This window comes from Stomoxys calcitrans, chromosome 1 (assembly GCF_963082655.1).
Source record: "Stomoxys calcitrans chromosome 1, idStoCalc2.1, whole genome shotgun sequence".
NCBI classification, from domain to species: Eukaryota; Metazoa; Arthropoda; class Insecta; order Diptera; family Muscidae; genus Stomoxys; species Stomoxys calcitrans.
The window spans coordinates 268,780,266-268,797,954 of NC_081552.1; the positions used below are offsets into that span (position 1 = coordinate 268,780,266).

The 17,689-nt window shown below is 40.3% G+C and overlaps 2 protein-coding genes across 7 annotated transcripts in view; one reads left to right on the forward strand and one right to left on the reverse strand.

Annotated features, from left to right (window-relative positions):
• LOC106089974 (trichohyalin) overlaps positions 1 to 17,379 on the forward strand; it is a 275,208-nt gene extending 257,829 nt beyond the window's left edge. For all 6 annotated transcript variants that reach the window (XM_059360993.1, XM_013255993.2, XM_059360995.1 and 3 more), the window contains 6 exons: positions 7,101 to 7,425; positions 7,519 to 7,848; positions 7,937 to 8,048; positions 8,135 to 8,185; positions 11,247 to 11,417; positions 14,913 to 17,379. In XM_059360993.1, the coding sequence (XP_059216976.1) occupies positions 7,395 to 7,425; positions 7,519 to 7,848; positions 7,937 to 8,048; positions 8,135 to 8,185; positions 11,247 to 11,417; positions 14,913 to 16,431 (2,214 nt within the window). In that variant the 5' untranslated portion in view covers positions 7,101 to 7,394 and the 3' untranslated portion in view covers positions 16,432 to 17,379. The remainder of the gene's footprint in view (positions 1 to 7,100; positions 7,426 to 7,518; positions 7,849 to 7,936; positions 8,049 to 8,134; positions 8,186 to 11,246; positions 11,418 to 14,912) is intronic.
• The window catches only part of LOC106089952 (HIV Tat-specific factor 1), a 52,968-nt gene continuing 48,944 nt past the window's right edge, over positions 13,666 to 17,689 (reverse strand). The window contains exons 4-7 of the mRNA XM_013255966.2: positions 14,640 to 14,806; positions 14,402 to 14,588; positions 14,204 to 14,340; positions 13,666 to 14,145 (exon numbers count right to left, since the gene is read on the reverse strand). Coding sequence (XP_013111420.2) covers positions 13,743 to 14,145; positions 14,204 to 14,340; positions 14,402 to 14,588; positions 14,640 to 14,806 — 894 coding nt within the window. The 3' untranslated portion in view covers positions 13,666 to 13,742. The remainder of the gene's footprint in view (positions 14,146 to 14,203; positions 14,341 to 14,401; positions 14,589 to 14,639; positions 14,807 to 17,689) is intronic.

The following is a 17,689-nucleotide window of genomic DNA, read 5'->3' on the forward strand; positions in this document are numbered from 1 at the left end:
GAGGTGTCGCACTGCGGCACGCCGTCCGGACTCGGTTATAAAAAGGAGGCCCCTTATCATTGAGCTTAAACTTGAATCGGACTGCACTTATTGATATATGAGAAGTTTTCCCCTGTTCCTTAGTAGAATGTTCATGGGCAAAATTTGCAATTTGAATTTGATGGCAGACTGCCACTTAAACCTAACCTAACCTACGAAGACGCCTAGGTTAGAATCCCAAATTTTTAGAAAACCTATGATACACACTCTTCACTTTCCCTAATGTATTATTTATTTTTGTGGAATATAACACTAAGCAAACATTTAACCAGTAAGGAAGGGCAAAAGTCGGGCGGTGGCGACTGTATAATACCCTACACCTACCCTACAAGTACAATGTGGGACTTCTATCCATTTCTGAACCAATTTTGATGGACCTCGGCTAGCAAATATGTTCAAACTGTAAAAACTACGGTTGACAAATGACAACATTATGGCAAATTGCCCAAAATCTGACGAACGTATATATGGAAGCTATATCTAATTGTGAACCGAATTCTCTCAGATAATGTGGTAGTCGTCGAGGAAAGTGTTGTGCAAAATTTTGGTCATTTTTTGCAAAATTAGTCAATAAATGCGCTTGTAGTGGCTCTTAAAGTGAAAATCGGGCGATATACATATATGACAGCTATATCTAAGTCTGACCCGATTTCCATAAAATTCACCAATAATATTGAGAGTCATAAGAAAATCCTTCCTGCAAAATTACGATAGAATCGGATAACAAATGATCACTTTTTTGCCATATTTCTCAAAATCAGACCAACGTATATATGGGAGCTATATCTAAATCTAAACCGATTTCGAGCAAACTCCTCAGATACTGTGGCAGTCGTCGAGGAAAGCGTTTTGCAAAATTTTGCGCTTGCTGTGACTGTAGAAGTTAAAATCGGGCGATATATATATGTGAGAGCTATATCTAAATCTGAACCGATTTCCATAAAATTCACCAGCAATATTGAGGGTCAAGAGAAAATCCCTCCTGCCGAATTTCGAGAAAATCGGTTAACAAAAAACCATTTTATTGCAATATTACTGGAAATCGGACGAACATATATATGGGAGCTATATCTAAATCTGAACCGATTTTGACCAAACTCTATGTGTATTGTGGTAGTCATCGAGGAAAGCGTTGTGCAATATTTTGGCAATATTGGTCAATAAATGTGCTTGCAGTAGCTCTAGGAGTGAAAATCGGGCGATATATACATATGAGAGCTATATCTAAATCTGAACCGATTTCCATAAAATTCACCAGCAATATTGAGAGTCAAGAGAAAATCCTTTCTGCCAAATTCCGAGAGAATCGGTTAACAAATGACCATTTTATTGCATTATTACTGAAAATCGGACGAACATATATATGGGAGCTATATCCAGATCTGAACCGATTTTTTCCAATTTCAATAGGCTTCGTCTCTAGGCCGGAAAACATGCCTGTACCAAATTTGAAGACAATCGGATGAAAACTGCGACCTGTACTTTTTACACAAATTAACATGGACAGACGGACGGACGGACAGACAGACGGACATAGCTAAATCGAATCAGAAAGTGATTCTGAGTCGATCGCTATACTTAACAATGGGTCTGTCTCTCTTCCTTTTGGGTGGTACAAAGTTATAATACCCTGTACCACAGTAGTGGTGTAGGGTATAAAAACAAATGGCTGCAATGCCATTACATCAGGTGTAGCATCTATGCGGTTAGTTCGTCATTAATGTCTTTAAATTTTTTTCAAACATTTAATGCTCAAAATCTGAAAAGTTTTTTCTCTTATTTCCCCCCTCGCATTTTGAAAAACTTTTGATTACAATGGCCATCTACCAGCATTGTAAATAAGCGAGTGGGATTGTTCATATCGCGTGGTCATAAAATTTGCAATGAAATCATGCAAAAAAGCTACCACGCTAAAAAAACCTGGCATCAAACTTGAACTTGATCATTGAGAGAATGATCGAATTGTACGTTCATCATGAATAAATTATCTGTGCTTTGGCCTCTTCTGCAGAACAGGGCGCCAAAACAAAAAATCATTAGAAATAAAACGGAAAACAAAAAAAGTAATTTCGAAAGAAAAAAAAACAAATTCGCTTAGAAAAACACATGAACTCAGGGGAGGTAGCAATGTTAGCGCCATATGTCTAGAAAATGCAATCGGGCGCAATCTTTAAACAATTATGTACTATAATTAAATAATCACAAGCATTTATAATCGCAACAAAATAAAAACAAATGAGCCGCAGTTTCTATTACAACTGCCAGACATTAAAGGGTGTCTAATTTAAATTCACCTCTAACATGAAATATCGATGGATGGAAACAAAACATCAATCAATTGCACACTATTGAACTATTAATGGGGGGGGTATAACCAAAACAACGGCGATTGGATATGTGGGTGTGTGTGTTCTACTTCCTCAATTAGGTATGGCATTAGACAGACATTTTGCAAAGGGCCCAGCACCTGAATGTGACAGTCATAATGGGGTTTCTAATCACTTGTCGATTGAATACCAACGATTGATCGGTTTTTTTAGATATCGGAACATATTTCGATATAACTGCTATGGGACATAAGGAATGCAATTTTCACAGGATTTTGATGAAAGGTGGTTTACATATATACCCGAAGTGGTGAGTATCCAAAGTTCGGCCCGACCGAACTTAACGCCTTTTTTACTTGTTGATCTAGATATTATTTATCTTGTTTCATTATTCAATTTATTCAAATTGTGAAAAGAAAATGCTGTGATCATGGAGGACTCACTGTTCTAAATATTGTACAGGAAACCCAGAAATGGTTTTAATTAACCTTGTCTACGCCAAATGGCTTTCTCCAAAGATTTCGTGAATTTGTTGTTGTACAAAAATGCAGACAATACTCGTAGAATATAAACAAAAATGTGAATTTGTTGCTAAATAATTGTTACCTATTATGTGTGTGTACACAAATGGCGTCACACGAAACACGTTTTCTTGTCAAATTATATAATTTGTTTATCTGTCTCAGACAAAATTGAAAAAAACAACCACAACGTTAAAACAAAAAAAAATCCAAGTAGGTAAATAAACAAACTTAGAGAACCGAACTGAACAGTTCATTGACCATTTCATATGAAATGAAAACAAAAGTTGTTAGAATTATTTTTTCAAAGCAGAGAAATCGAAACAAATTAAATGAATGTCGAATTATAAATGAAAACAGAAAACAGACGAGAAAAAAACGAAAAACTAAAAGGAGAAAAAATAGCCAGATTAGACTGAGAAATCTGCCGACAATTAACAATTATTTCGTTTAAAAAGCAGACAGGGCCAAGAGAAAAGCAAAATCACCACAAAATAAAAGCCAAAATCAATCATCAATCACTGGCTTGGCGGCAAAGTAACTGGAATTCTATATCTTGCGCCTACCTTTGCCCTAGAAGCTCATGTTTAGTGTTTTGTGGAGGCTTTGATACGAAAACCCTGCGGCAGTTATGGAGAAACAAGTTTTTTCTACTCAAGAAAAAAAAAAAAACACAACCACAGCCTCGTTATGTTCTACAAAGTGGCTGATGAAGATAATGACGATGATGATGATGATGTTCGTGACCTTCATTAGAGCACAACAATAAACCACCAAACCAGCCGACAGACCGATATTTATCTGTTGATTCTAATTTCCAGATTATTTCAAAAAAGCCAAAGACAAATGCCATAAAAAGTTTTTATGGTGCGCTGAAGATGCTTTAAACTGTATCTGATTTAATAACGAAATTAAAAGCAGAGAGTTAAATATTTATGATGAAACACTGTGGTTTAGATTTATTTAAGAATTTTAAAAGAGAGCGGTTTAATTTCAAATTTCTTTACTAATTTAATTAGCCGAACCAGGCCCGCTTCGCAGCGCCTTCTTTAACTCTCTAATATCTTTTTAGTGTTGGGACACTTTGCCTTGAATGTGTATACCGCATTCGTGCCACTGTAGCCTACGTCCGCCTATAACGCTGAACGCATGCGTTCAAATCCTGGCGATATCCCCTTTTAATGCTGGCGACATTTGCCATGCATGGTCATGTAAAAAATACTCTCCAAAGAGGTGTCACTCTGCGGCACCCCATTCAGACTTGGCTATAAAAAAAGTCTCTTATCATTGAGTTTAAACTTGAATCGGAAAGCTTTCATTGATGTGTGAAAAGTTCCTGGGTAAATTTTTACTCCACTCCCAAATATCTTTCCTTAGAGTCCTATATTATCGTATTGGTAAATATTTCCGGTTTAGAGAGACACTTGGCCCTTTTTGTGATCATACGCTTCGTGTTCCATTTTTAAATACATTTCATATGAGTCCCATAATGGCAGGTGCTCTACTTTCAAATACATTTTATATGAGCCCCATAGTGGCATGTGTAAATAAATTCTCTTTGAGGGTGGGGTGGACCCTAGGTACTTTATCCCTAAAATGAGTATCAATTTCCCGAAAATCAATCAATTTAAACATCAAATAGCTTTTAAAAAATAGGAAGGTGTTTTTGTATGACAGATTCGTAATCTACTCCCGAATACCTTTCATTTGAGGCCCATATTGGAATGAACGTCCAATATGTCTATCTGGGGGAATTATGGGGTTGGGGCGGCCCGATGGGTACCTAGATCCGAATTTCAATACCATATTCGTATTCTATTTTCCAATACCTTTCATTTGATACCCATATTGTCCCGACCGGTCCACTTTTGATTTTGGGTGGTGTTTTTGGGTAACGGGGGAGGGTCCGTTCCCTTCCGAATTCAACAAATTATAAAGCCTATTTCTCCTTCCTGACCATATTCGCAATCCACTCCCGAATATCTATTATTTGAGTCCCATATTGTCATGATCGTCCAAAAAACCTATTTTAGGGGTTTTTGGGGTTGGGGCTGCCCCCCAGTTACTTGGACCCAATTTTTAATATGAAATTCGTATTCTACTCTTGAATACCTTTCATTTAAGTTCCATATTGTCCCGATTGGTCCACTTTTATTTTTGGGTAGTACTTTTGGGGCAAAGGGGAGGGTCCGCCCCCCTTCCGGTATCGAACAATTATATAGCCTATGCTTCCTTCCAGACCAACCTACACAATCTGTGAAAATTTCAAGGTAATCGGTTCAGCCGTTTTTGAGTCTTTACAGAACAAACAAACAAAAAGCCGAAAGGCCGAGCGGCCCCGGCTCTTGCACAAATACTGAGTGCCTATGGTGCTCAATATGACAAAGCAAGTTATTGGCGCCACTTTGTTCTCGCGGCGATGAGTCCTTTAGACCAGAACGAGCTAGGTCACCTTCAGGAGCTTGACGAGGATCGTCACCTCCACAAGAAAATGTGGTTACAACAACATCATCTTCCCCGCATGCCCTACACAAGTGAGCTCCTAGTCCCATGTGTACCGTTATGATACCAATAGCTATACTGACCTCCTTCTTACTTCCTTTCAGTAATAACCTCGCATTCTCCAGATCTGAATCTCCCCACAGGATTTTCGCCGTCCTATCGACTGTTTTACTGTTCCACAGAGTTGCAAGCGCATTCGTCGCCCAAGCCCTTGACTTGGACTGCGTCGACCCGAAAGGCTTTGGGTTAACCAAATTTATTGACGACAGTTCTCTGGCCCTCACTGCAAAATCGTCGGCTTTCTCATTCCCAGTTACTACCCTATGGCACGGCAACCAAACGATGTGCATCGTGCTGTTTACTGTCCGTAAAGATAGATGTTCACACTCGGCATCCTCACGTTAGTACCACACGACCTCACGCATTCCGTAATCGTCCGGATCTCCGCCTGCAGGACCTTAGTATGGTCAGGCAGTCTAAAACAGATCTCAGTCCCTGGGTTCTCAATGTAGACCCCCAGGCCCAATCTGTACGATTATTGTCAATAAAAACGATGTAGACAAAACTGTAGACAATTTGGTGACAATGTCACATATATAGTTGACAAAAGTGGAGACATGGGTACACTTTACCCCAGACTTTCTTCGAGGGAAGATATAAATATTCGGCGCATTTGCACTTATATTCGCATTACATGAGTGTGAAAGAGTACACAATAACAACTTGCTTTTTTAGAAACAGATACATACCGTTTATGTTATTGATAAACAATTTTAGTTCGTGCAATTAAAACTTTTCTTCTAGCCAATCATATATCATGATTCAATGCCAAATGGAATTTTTTTAAGAAAGCTTTTTTAAAAATATTTTATAAATCAATACCATGTTTAATTGGTAAAATTTGAGTCACTCTTTTTTCTATGCACTGTTCAAAATTTCACCTTAACCCTATAAAATATGCACCTTTATGGGCTATATATTTAAATTCGGCTGGTCAGTCTATATCATACGACAATCTATGTTCAAACAGGGTCGGAATTTTAATGTATTTGGAGCGTAGAAAAAACAATTTTAGCGTAAATGCAGGTTTCAGCGAAATCAAGTAATAAGATCGGTCTATATGGCAACAAAATGCAAATTTGTCCATGACCAGGGGTAAGGAACAGGGAACAGATCTATATGGCAGCTATATTCAAACATGGTCGGATATGGGCCATATTCAGGACATATGTATGTCGAGATATCCAATATAACTCCCTGTTTCAAATACGCCTTTTGTGTCCCTAAAACCATAAGCCACATAGCTTGGCAGCTATGCAAATATTGTCCGATCTGATTCCGATTTCTATGTGTTAGGGGTTGGCAAATTCTATTGTGTACCAAAAAACGGCCCCTATTTACCACTGTTCCTCGGGAGATTGATGGCTGTCCATAATGACAGATTTGTGGTCAACCAAAGGAATATGATTATGACACGAGAAAGTTCCACGAACTGAAACGAGCAACCTACAAAAGTCAGCGCTCATGGGAGATACTTTGGAATAACGTTGCTCCCCTTTCGATTTTCTTAATTAAATTTTTTCAAGATTTGTGGTTAACCAAAGCGAACTAAAACATTCATATTTCCCAGGAAGTCTTCATGAAGTAATCGATTCGCAGATTTGTTAAAATTACCATTAACTCAGATTTTTTCTTCCACTCTTCATTTCAGTTGTTTTCGGAGAAAAAAAAATCGTTTGGGCGCTAACATGCAAGAGACATCATTAGATTTTGCCAAAGCATCACATCAATCAAGTGTTTATTGTTAAAATCCAAAGCAACACCCAGCAATAAATTTGCACAGCAAAACAAAGAAACTAAACCTCAAAAGGAGTCAATTTTAGGCCACAAAGCAACATCCCACAACAAATACGAATTTTGTTGCTCATTGATAAAAGGAATCTGCAATCAAGACCAAATTGTACATAGTCATCTGACAGTCGGAGGAGGACAACAAACCAGCAAAATGCGCTTAACTATAATAATTTTAGCCTTAGGTGAGAGAATACATCCATGCAAATTTACTTGCAGCATCTCGTGTAAAGTTTGACAATTTAATATTCTTTCCCCTTGCCCTTCCCGTCTTACAGTTTTACACATAGCATGTGGGCAATACCACCAATCGAGCGCATCGGTGGGGGTAAATTTCGAAAATATTGCGCCACCCCATACAACAGGAGGCGCCATGGCAGCCTCACACAGCGAACAGGAAAAACCCCGCACCAGACGCATGTATGCCATGTGTCCGCCCAATTTCCAACGCATCGGCACCGAGTGTTTCTCACTGCCCCCACAACAGGGCAGTTGGTTGGAGGCTCATTTCTTCTGCAAGGATAAGAACGCCCGTTTAGCCGAACCGGAAAAGTACTCAAATCGCAAGCTAAGAGATTTCCTCTTGAAACATGATGCCCAAAACGGAAGTAAGTAGAGAGTGTTTTTGTATGTGTGTGTGTGTGTGTGCGTGTGTGTAATGAAGGCAATTTGATTTTGTTTTGAATTTCTACTTAGATACGGATCCCATATGGATAGGTGCCACTTACGATTGGGTTAACAAAATGTGGCAATGGAGTATTAGCGGACGTAACTTGACCTACAGTGATTTCTCTCCAAAATATAATGAGTAAGTTGGCAAAAACTGTTAGCTTTTTAAGAACAAAAAAAAAACTTAAAACTTAATGGTAATGTATTAAACTTCACTTTTTTCAGACAAAACTTGGAAAATCATTGTGCCGTTTTTGATCCAGAATTGAAATACAGGTAAGTTTTTTTTGTCAGATTTGTAACTAAAGTAGAAAATACTAAAATATTTATAGCCATTAAATTGTTAAGAAGCAAGCCAAGCACTCAGCTAGTCCAAATTATTTATAGTTACATAAAAGTGTCCTCTTTTAAGAGTACCCAAAGTGGAATATTGCTAGAGCCAGACTATATCCATGCGATAATTATGAGCACCTCGCAGCTTGGAATCGATCTGTGTGGCATTCATCTTTATCATGGGAAGATCAGCTAAGGGTTACCGGACGCGTCCACAGGTTACGGCTAGTGAAGTAGCTCCAATTGCAATCACCGACAATCAGCGGTATCGAGCGGAGTGTATCAGTAAGGCGTCATAGGGCGTCACCAGCTCTTTCCTTAATACTGAGTGCTTGTGATGCTCGATATGAAAAGGCGAGTTATTGGCACCTTTAAATAACCAATGGCCATCATGTTCCCGCGGCGTTCGGTCCTTTGGAGCGGAACGAGCTTGCTCACCAATAGGAGCTAGAGGAGGATCGCCACCTCCAGATATGGACATGTGGCTACAACAACAACAACTGCCCAATCAGACCCACTCGACTCAGACCCAGATCCCTCTCGACACATTCCACCTTAGACGCCGAGTTTATGGATCTTGAGAATCAGGCAGACGAAAGATAGAATACATCACACTGCTACAGCAACAACACATTTAAATGATTACCGCCCCAAAAGAACTTTTTTACAATGAAACAAGTAAAAATGCATTAAGTTTGGCCGGGGCGAGCTTTGGATACCCACCACCGCGGGTATATAATGTAAACCCCCTTTCGTCAAAATCCAATGAAAATTGGATAACTTATGCACCCAAATTCGGCACGGGCATTGAGTGGTCTAATAAACACAAGTCACTGTTGAATTTTGTATTTCAAATTTCAACAAAATTGGGTAATAAATAAAGCTTTTGTGAGCTTCAGACCCTTAATCGGCACATCGGTCTATATGACAGCTATATCTAAATACAGTCCTATTTTTCCCATATTTGGGTCGGATGGCGGGTGGCCTAAAACTACTGACTGTTTCAAATTTCAGCGAAATCGGATAAAAAATAAAGCTTTTATGGACTTTAGACCCTTTATAGGGAGATCGGTCTATGTGGCACATATATCTAAACATTGTCCTATTCAAATCATATTTGGGGCGGAGGTCGGGAGACCTAAAACAACCCACTGTTTCAAATTTTAGCGAAATCGGGTAATAAATAGGGGTTTTATGGGCATCAGACTCTTTATCGGCAGATCGGTCTATAGGGCAGCTATATCTAAATATAGCCCGATCTGAACCATATTTTGATCAGTTGTTGGTAGGCCAAAAGCTACTCACTGTTAAAAATTTAAACGAAATCGGTGGGAAAATAAAGCTTTTATGGGCTTCAGACCCTTTATCGGGAGATCGGTCCATATGGCAGCTATATCTAAATATAGTCCGATCTGGACCATATTTGAAACAGATATCGGGAGGCCTAAAACTACTCACTGTTTGAAATTTCAGCAAATCGGGCATTAGACCCTTTATCGGAAAATCGGTCTATTGCAAATTTTGCCCATGAACATTCCACGAAGGAACAGGGGCAAACTTCTCACATATCAATGAGTGCAATCCGACTTAAGTTTTTTTTTAAGCCTAATGGTAAGGGACCTCCTTTTTATAGCCGAGTCCGAACGGCGTGCCGCAATGCGACACCTCTTTGGAGAGATGTTTTACATGGCATAGTACCTCACAAATATTGCCAGCATTAGGAGGGGAAAACCACCTCTGAACATATTTTATGATATGTTCATATTTCTCGCCAGGATTCGAACCCAGGCGTTGAGTGTCATAGGCGGACATGCTAACCTCTACGCTACGGTGGCTTCTTTCAAGAACTTTAGCAGCGTGCATCAAAAAGACGTATCTGTGCCAAATTTCAGCTCAATATCTCAATTTTTGAAGCCTGTAGAGTGACTAAAACAGACGGACGGACAGACACACGGACATCGATAAATCGTCTTAGAATTTTACGAGGATCCGAAATATATATACTTTGTAGGGTCGGAAATTGATATTTCGATGCATTGCAAATGGAATGACTAAATGAATATACACCCCCCCCCCATCCTACGGTGGTGGGTATAAGAAAAGGTTTTTATTTAAGCCTTAAATTTAGTCCTTGTGCTATTATAGCAAGGCTTTAAGCAAGCATCTTTCTCTTAGAGCAAATACTTTACTCCACTTTCCTTTTTTTATTATCGGACACTTAAAGCTCGCTTTAATGGCATGTGCTAAAACCAAGTGGTAATCATTTTTCATATCAATTAGAGCTTCTGCAAGTCTTTTAAACTTTCACTTGGCATTTAGAAATCTGGAAAATCGCTTAAACCCCTCACAAATAGGAGTAATAAAAAATGTCATTGTTCTAAATAAGACACACGTTCTGGCCGAATTAAATGCAGTGGCAAATGGACGCAGAATAATTTATTAACTGCGGCAGTACAGTTCATAAATACCATGGACACGGTGGCTTCCACTCACATGTCGTCGAGGCAGCTCGATACGTTATTGTGGTGAGCGAGCACATTCACGATATCAGCAAGCAAGAAATTAAACTGACAAACGTGCGAATGTCAGACGATGTTGCAAAAGTAGGTGGATATCTTAATTGACAGGCGCAGAGTGTGTTGCACAGACTTTTGATTTTTTCCAAATGGAAAGTTAGTGCCAGCGAGCAAACAACACCTAACAAAGGAACGGACGACGGCCAGACGAACCGACCAGCACATAGAGAGAATATGTGTTTAATTACGTTGTAACGCTAATAAATTATTTAGGCCCAACACATAACGGCGTTGGAACCGGCCATCATTAATAAGCCAGCCCCACGGTTTTTGCATTCAAATTTAGTTTGGTGTTGTTTTGTGATGAGTTGAGCTGAGTTGAGCTGAGGCTTGCAATTAATCTCATTTGTGCAATCAATATTATAATTTTATTTCATTTACATTTGCCTTTTTTCTCTCTGCCTCTCGCCTTTCGCGCTGTCATTTAGATGGTCATCACGTACCTGTGTGGATAAACATCGCTTCATATGCCAACATAAAATGCCGAAGGTTAGTGAGAAGAATCGTCACAAGGTCTACCATCGTTGGAATGCCACCTATCCCAATCAATTGGCCAATGAGGTTATTTTGGAAGTGATCGATCGTCAAGGAAAAGGAAGGTAAGTTAATGGACATCTTATTGACATTTTTAATAGAAACAAATTGGCTGGTAGTATCAGTCGAGTTACCAATGATAAATTGATATTTTTGGGGAAATTTAATACATTAACAGGTAAAAAGGCATTAAGTTCGGTCGGGCCGAACTTTGGATACCCACCACTTCGGGTATATATGTAAACCACCTTTCATCAAAATCCGGTGAAAATTGCATACCTTATGCCCCATAGCAGTTATAACGAAATATGTTCCGATTTGGACCAAATGCTAATAAGTACAGTAGCTATATCTAAAAATAAACCGATCGGAACCATATACGACATGGATGTCGAAAGCCCTAACACAAGTCACTGTGCCAAATTTCAGTGAAATCGGACTATAAATGCGGCTTTTATGGGGCCAAAACCTTAAATCGAGAGATCGGTCTATATGGCAGCTATATCCAAATCTAAACCAATTCGGGCCAAGTTACAGGAAAATGTCGAAGAGCCTTACACAAAGCACTGTCCCAAGTTTCGGCGACATCGGACAATAAATGCGAATTTTAGGAGCCCAAAACCTTTAATCGAGAGATCGGTCTATATGGCAGCTATATTCAAATCTGGAGCGATTTGGGCCATATTGCAGAAGTATGCCAAGGGGCTTAACTTAACTCACTGTCCCAAATGTCGGCGAAATCGGACAATAAATGCGCCTTTTATGGCCCCAAAACCTTAAATCGAGGGATCGGCCTATATGGCGCCAATATCCAATTCGGGCCGATCTAGGCCAAATTGACGAAGAATGTCGAAGGGCCTAACACAACTCACTGTCCCGAATTTCAGCAAAATCGGATAATAAATGTGGCTTTTATGGGCCTAAGACCCTAAATCGGAGGATCGGTCTATATGGCAGCTATATCCAAATCTGGACCGATCTGGGCCAAATTGACGAAGGATGTCGAAGGGCTTAACACAACTCTCTGTCCCAAATTTTGGGAAATTCGGATAATAAATGTGGCTTTTATGGGCCTAAGACCCTAAATCGGCAGATCGATCTATATGGCAGCTATATCCAAATCTGGGCCGATCTAAACCAAATTGACGAAGGATATCGAAGGGCCTAAGACAACTCACTGTCCCAAATTTCAGCAAAATCGCATAATAAATTTTTATTATGGGTCTAAGACCCTAAATCGGAGGATCGATCTCGATGGCAGCTATATCCAAATCTAGACCGATCTGTGCCACATTGCAGAAGTATGTCGAAGGGCTTAACACAACTCACTGTCCCAAATTTTGGGAAATTCGGATAATAAATGTGGCTTTTATTGTCCTAAGTCCCTAAATCGAGGGATCGGTCTATATGGCAGCTATATCCAAATCTGGACCGGTCTAGGCCAAATTGACGAAGGATGTCGAAGGGCCCAACACAATTCACTGTCCCAAATTTCAGCATAATCGGATAAAAAATGTGGCATTTATGGCCCTAAGACCCTAAATCGGAGGGTCGGTCTATATAGCAGCTATATTCAAATCTGGACCGATATGTGCCATATTCCAGAAGTATGTCGAGGGGCTTAACTGATCCAAATTTCGGCGACGTCGGCCAATAAATGCGCCTTTTATGGGAGCAAGACCTTAAGCCGAGAGATCGGTCAACTATATCCAAATCTGCACCGATCTGGACCAAAGTGAAGAAAGATGTCGAGTGGCCTAACACAACTCACTGTCCCAAATGTCAGCAAAATCGGAAAATAAATAAGGCTTTAATGGGCCTAAGTCCCTTAATCGGCGGATCGGTCTATAGGTAGGCTATAGCAAGATATAGTCCGATATAGCCCGTCTGCGAACTTAACCTGCTTATGGACCAAAAAAAGGTTCGGTGCAAAGTTTCAACTCAATATCTCTATTTTTGAAGACTGTAGCGTGATTTCAATTAACAGACGGACATATCTAGATCGTCTTAGGGGCCCGAACCCCTCAAAGCACGCCAAATTGATATATAGACCAATCACCACAATATGAAACTTGTTTTACTGACCATGTCACTAAAGCGCTCAAATCAAAAGCCTTAGAGAGGAAAGAAGGAGCGGCGAAGCATGCTTGCTTCAGCTAGTATTAAATAAAATATTGTCGACTCCAACTTCTTTGATTTAAGACTTAAATAAAGTACCCTGTTGCAATTGTAACGAAAAGGGGTTTTGTTTTTGAGTTTGACATAAATTTTGCTCAGTTATTTTCTTTATTTCTACAGAGGTATTTTTTTTCATTTTCATCAAATTATTAAAAGAAGAAAAATAGATACAACAGTTTCTTGCTGTACCAACACTTCTTCAAATTTCGTGTTCACGGAACAGTATTTTCTGCAATCTCTTCCGCAGGATTTAAAGAATTATCTATCTTGGTGTCATCATCCCTTGGCCCAATGGCTGAATCCTCTGGATTCGATTCTTTTATGTCAGACTCCTCTATTTTGGTGTCCTCATGCCTTGGCCCATTCGCTGAATCCTCTAGGATCGGTTCTTTTATGTCAGACTTCTTTATTTTGGTGTCCTCATCCCTTCGCACATTCGCTGAATCCTCTGGGTTCGGTTCTTCTATGCCAGTCTTCTCTGGTATATTGTCCTTGTCCCTTGGCGCATTCGCTGAATCTTCTGAGTTCGGTTCTTTTGTGTCAGACTTATCAGTTTCCAAATAGCTATCCCATTTGTTGAGACGTTTTTTGATTTCTTCCTCCGTCTCTTCAATTCTAAAATACAAAATTCGCTTATATGCAATTTCTTCCCACTTGGTCCGGCGTAACTTACTTATATTTCGTTTTTCCATCCCAGTGCTCGGCCTTCAGTTGACGTTTGCCAAAAAATCGTCCTTGCATCATTTGTATAACTAAGTCGGCTTCCTCTGGAGATGACATATTTATCTGGGCAATACCTTCGGAATGACGCTGAAAAGGGAATGACAATGACAATTTTAGAAAAAAAAAGATCCACCTCTGCTCAACTTACATCGTAGATCACTACTTTGCGCACAGTGCCACATTTACTGCACTCCTCTCTCAAATCGTTTTGGTAGTCCAATATGAGTTGAACTTCCTTTTCAAATAATTCAGGATGGAAGAGATTTTTGATAATGACAGTTTTTTCGTTTTTGGATCTCTCTCCTCGCATTTTCTCGGGTCGCCAATCGAAGAGCCTGAGAAGAGAAACTTTGTCAGAGTGTAGCTAAAAAAACAGCAAAACTTACTTTTCTTTTATTTTGGCCAACTTTTCCTTGTCTTTCTTTTTCCTTTTGGGCTTCAGGGCAGGGTTGTATTCGCCTCTCATTTGAAATTTGGCTGGCTGCACACGTATTTTATGACCTCTTAACACGTATTCATCGAGTATTTTTAAGGCCAGATTAACTGATTCCACCTTAAAAGGGAATGGAAATGATTTCACTTAAAATAATTTCTTCCTAAGACCTGAAACTTCAACACAATACTCTAACTTCCTCTCTCTCTCTCTCGGCTTCTTTCAGATACAATCGCCGCGTCATAGCAGATGGCAGCAACGAAGAAATGGTAGTGCCCACACGCCCAGGCCACAACCGTCGCCGACGTCCACAACGTCCCACACCTGAAACTCCCAGTGAGAATGATGTCAACTATGCAAATCCCACCCATCCCAATGATATACAGCAAAACTACACTCCCACCAGACATCCTCGTTTCCGCACCACCACTCTCTATCCCTCCACAGCGAACACCAACGACAACGAAATCCTAGCTCCCCATGAAGTGGTCACCCCTTCGCCCGGCAACTTGGAGAAACGTAGAAATGGTCCTGGCCGTACCCAATTGGATCGCAAGCTACAAAGACAACGCGAGAAGGAACTGAGACGCTTGCAGCGCAAACGTGAGAGACAAGAACGCATGCGCGCCGAGAAACAAGAGCGTTTGCGAAGACAACGCGAACAAAGGGAACAAGAGAAACGTAGAATGCGCGAAGAGAAAATGAGACAACGTCAATTACAGCAGCAGCAACAGCAACAGACGCAACGTGACTTGGATGAGATACGACAGAAGGAGAATGAGGCCGCTCAGCAGAGACAGCAACGCGAGAAGCAAATGCAGGATCATCAAAATGAAAAGTTACAGGAGATCGAAGCATTAAAGAAGCAAAAGGACGAGGAGGAACGTAAACGCATGGAAGACGAGGCCGAAGAGAGAAGACGACAGGATTACTTGGCGAAAATGCGCGAGCAAGAACAACAGGAGCGAGCCAGAGCCGAGGAGCAACGCAAGCAAGAGTATGAGAAGAGATTAGAAGATGAACAAAAGGAGCAAGAAGAGCGCCAACGCATGGAAGAGCAAAGACGCAAGGAATACGAGGAACGTCTGAAGCAAGCCGAAGACGAGAGAGCTCGTCAGTTGGCCGAAGAGCAGGAACGCAAACGCTTGCACGATGAGGAGAATCGTCGACAAATCGAGGAGGAAGAAAAACAAAGGCAGGCAGAGCAAAAGAGACGACTGGACGAAGAGGAGGAACGTCAGCGACTCCAGAGGTTAGAGGAAGAGCGCCGCGTTGAGGAACAAGAATTGGCTCGTCTGCGCGAAGAACAAAGAAAACGTGCCGAAATCCAACGCAAACGTGAAGAGGAAATCAAACGCCTGGAGGACGAACAGAAGCGCATTGAGGAGGAGGAGGCTCGCATTAAATACGAACTGGAGGAGGCCGAGAGACAGCGTAAATACGAATTTGAAGAGGAAACCAAACGGGCCGAAGAAGAGGCCAAAGCCAAAGAGGAGGAAAGAAAGCGCATGGAAGAGAAGGAGGAAAGGGAACGCCTCGAGAAAATAGAAATGGCCAAGCGCATAGAAGAAGCACGCAAAGAAGAAACCAAAAACGAAGTTAAAAACAACATACGAAACCGTCTCGCCTCCCTGTCGCCGGAGCTGCGCAAGGAGTTCCTGGAAAAGCGCCGACAGCGAAAGAAGGAGAAAGAGATGCGCGAGAAAAGGGCCTATCTGTCCGCTGAAACGAACGACGCGGCCTAAAACACTCCCACGAAACTAATTCGACCATACGAATAAGCGAACTTTTAAGCTTTCACACTTCCACTTTATACACTTCTCTCTCGCTCTAGCTCTCGGAACGCAATCCCTTAGCAGGAAAAGAGCAGAAGTTTTGTTTACTCTCTTGTTGTTGGCGGATAAGAGAGCTGAGAAACATTTTCTACATAACTTTAGTTTTTTTTTTTTTTTTTTTTTTTACTAAACCTAAATATTCAGTATAAGAAAACAACAACAACAACAACAAAAGCAACGTTTCGTTTTGAAAAAAAAAGAAAATTCACAAATATACTCTGTTGCATTATCGAACGATTCATTTTGGTTGATTTTTTTGTTCCCGGGCTCATTTCCTTCTCCCGCTGACACCTGCCTGGCACTCGACACCAACTTTTAATCTTGCAAAGAGCGTCAAAGAAAAGGAGAAAGCCTGCGCAGTTGCGGGTTTTTGTTTTTTCAGAAACATTAAAAAAATCAAATGCCAAAAAACTTGGGTGAGAAAATATTTCAAGGATATTTTTGCGAAAACCCCACATGAATTGTAAATAAACAAACATATCCTTAAACGATGCTGATTCCAGCAAAATACAATGCACCAGATTTTTTTTTAATAGATTTTAACAAGTATTCCCAAGCAAAAAACCAACGACACTCCCTGCCTGCCTGCTCTACACCCGGCCTCCGCAACCCATCGTCATCATCATTAAACAACTAAGAGAAGCCAAGCTAGATTTCAATACCTTATACACGACCCCATGGATGCTAGATGGAATCAAAAATCGAACGAATGAACTTTCAACACATTTTAAACTTTTTAAAAAAATTACAAACGGTCTTCCATTTTACTTTATTTGTTAAACTTAAGTCATGGATTCCTCAAAATCAAATATGAGAGCAAGTACTCAACCAAGATAGAGGAACTTCGCAAGTCTCAAACCTTGTCTTTTTGTAAGAGGACCCCTATAAAAAAAACCTTTTAGTGGTTTTAGATGCTTCAAGTTTTCACTATTGTCTCGGAACGTTTTACCCCAAACCAAATATGAGAGCAAGTACTCAACCAAGATAGAGGAACTTCGCAAGTCTCAAACCTTGTCTTTTTGTAAGAGGAGCTCTATAAAAAAAACCTTTTAGTGGTTTTAGATGCTTCAAGTTTTCACTAGTGTCTTGGAACGTCTTACCCCGAAGAGCTTTTCAAATATTCGGTTACCAACTGACCAACTGCCAGTTGCCTTTTCCCCAATTCTGT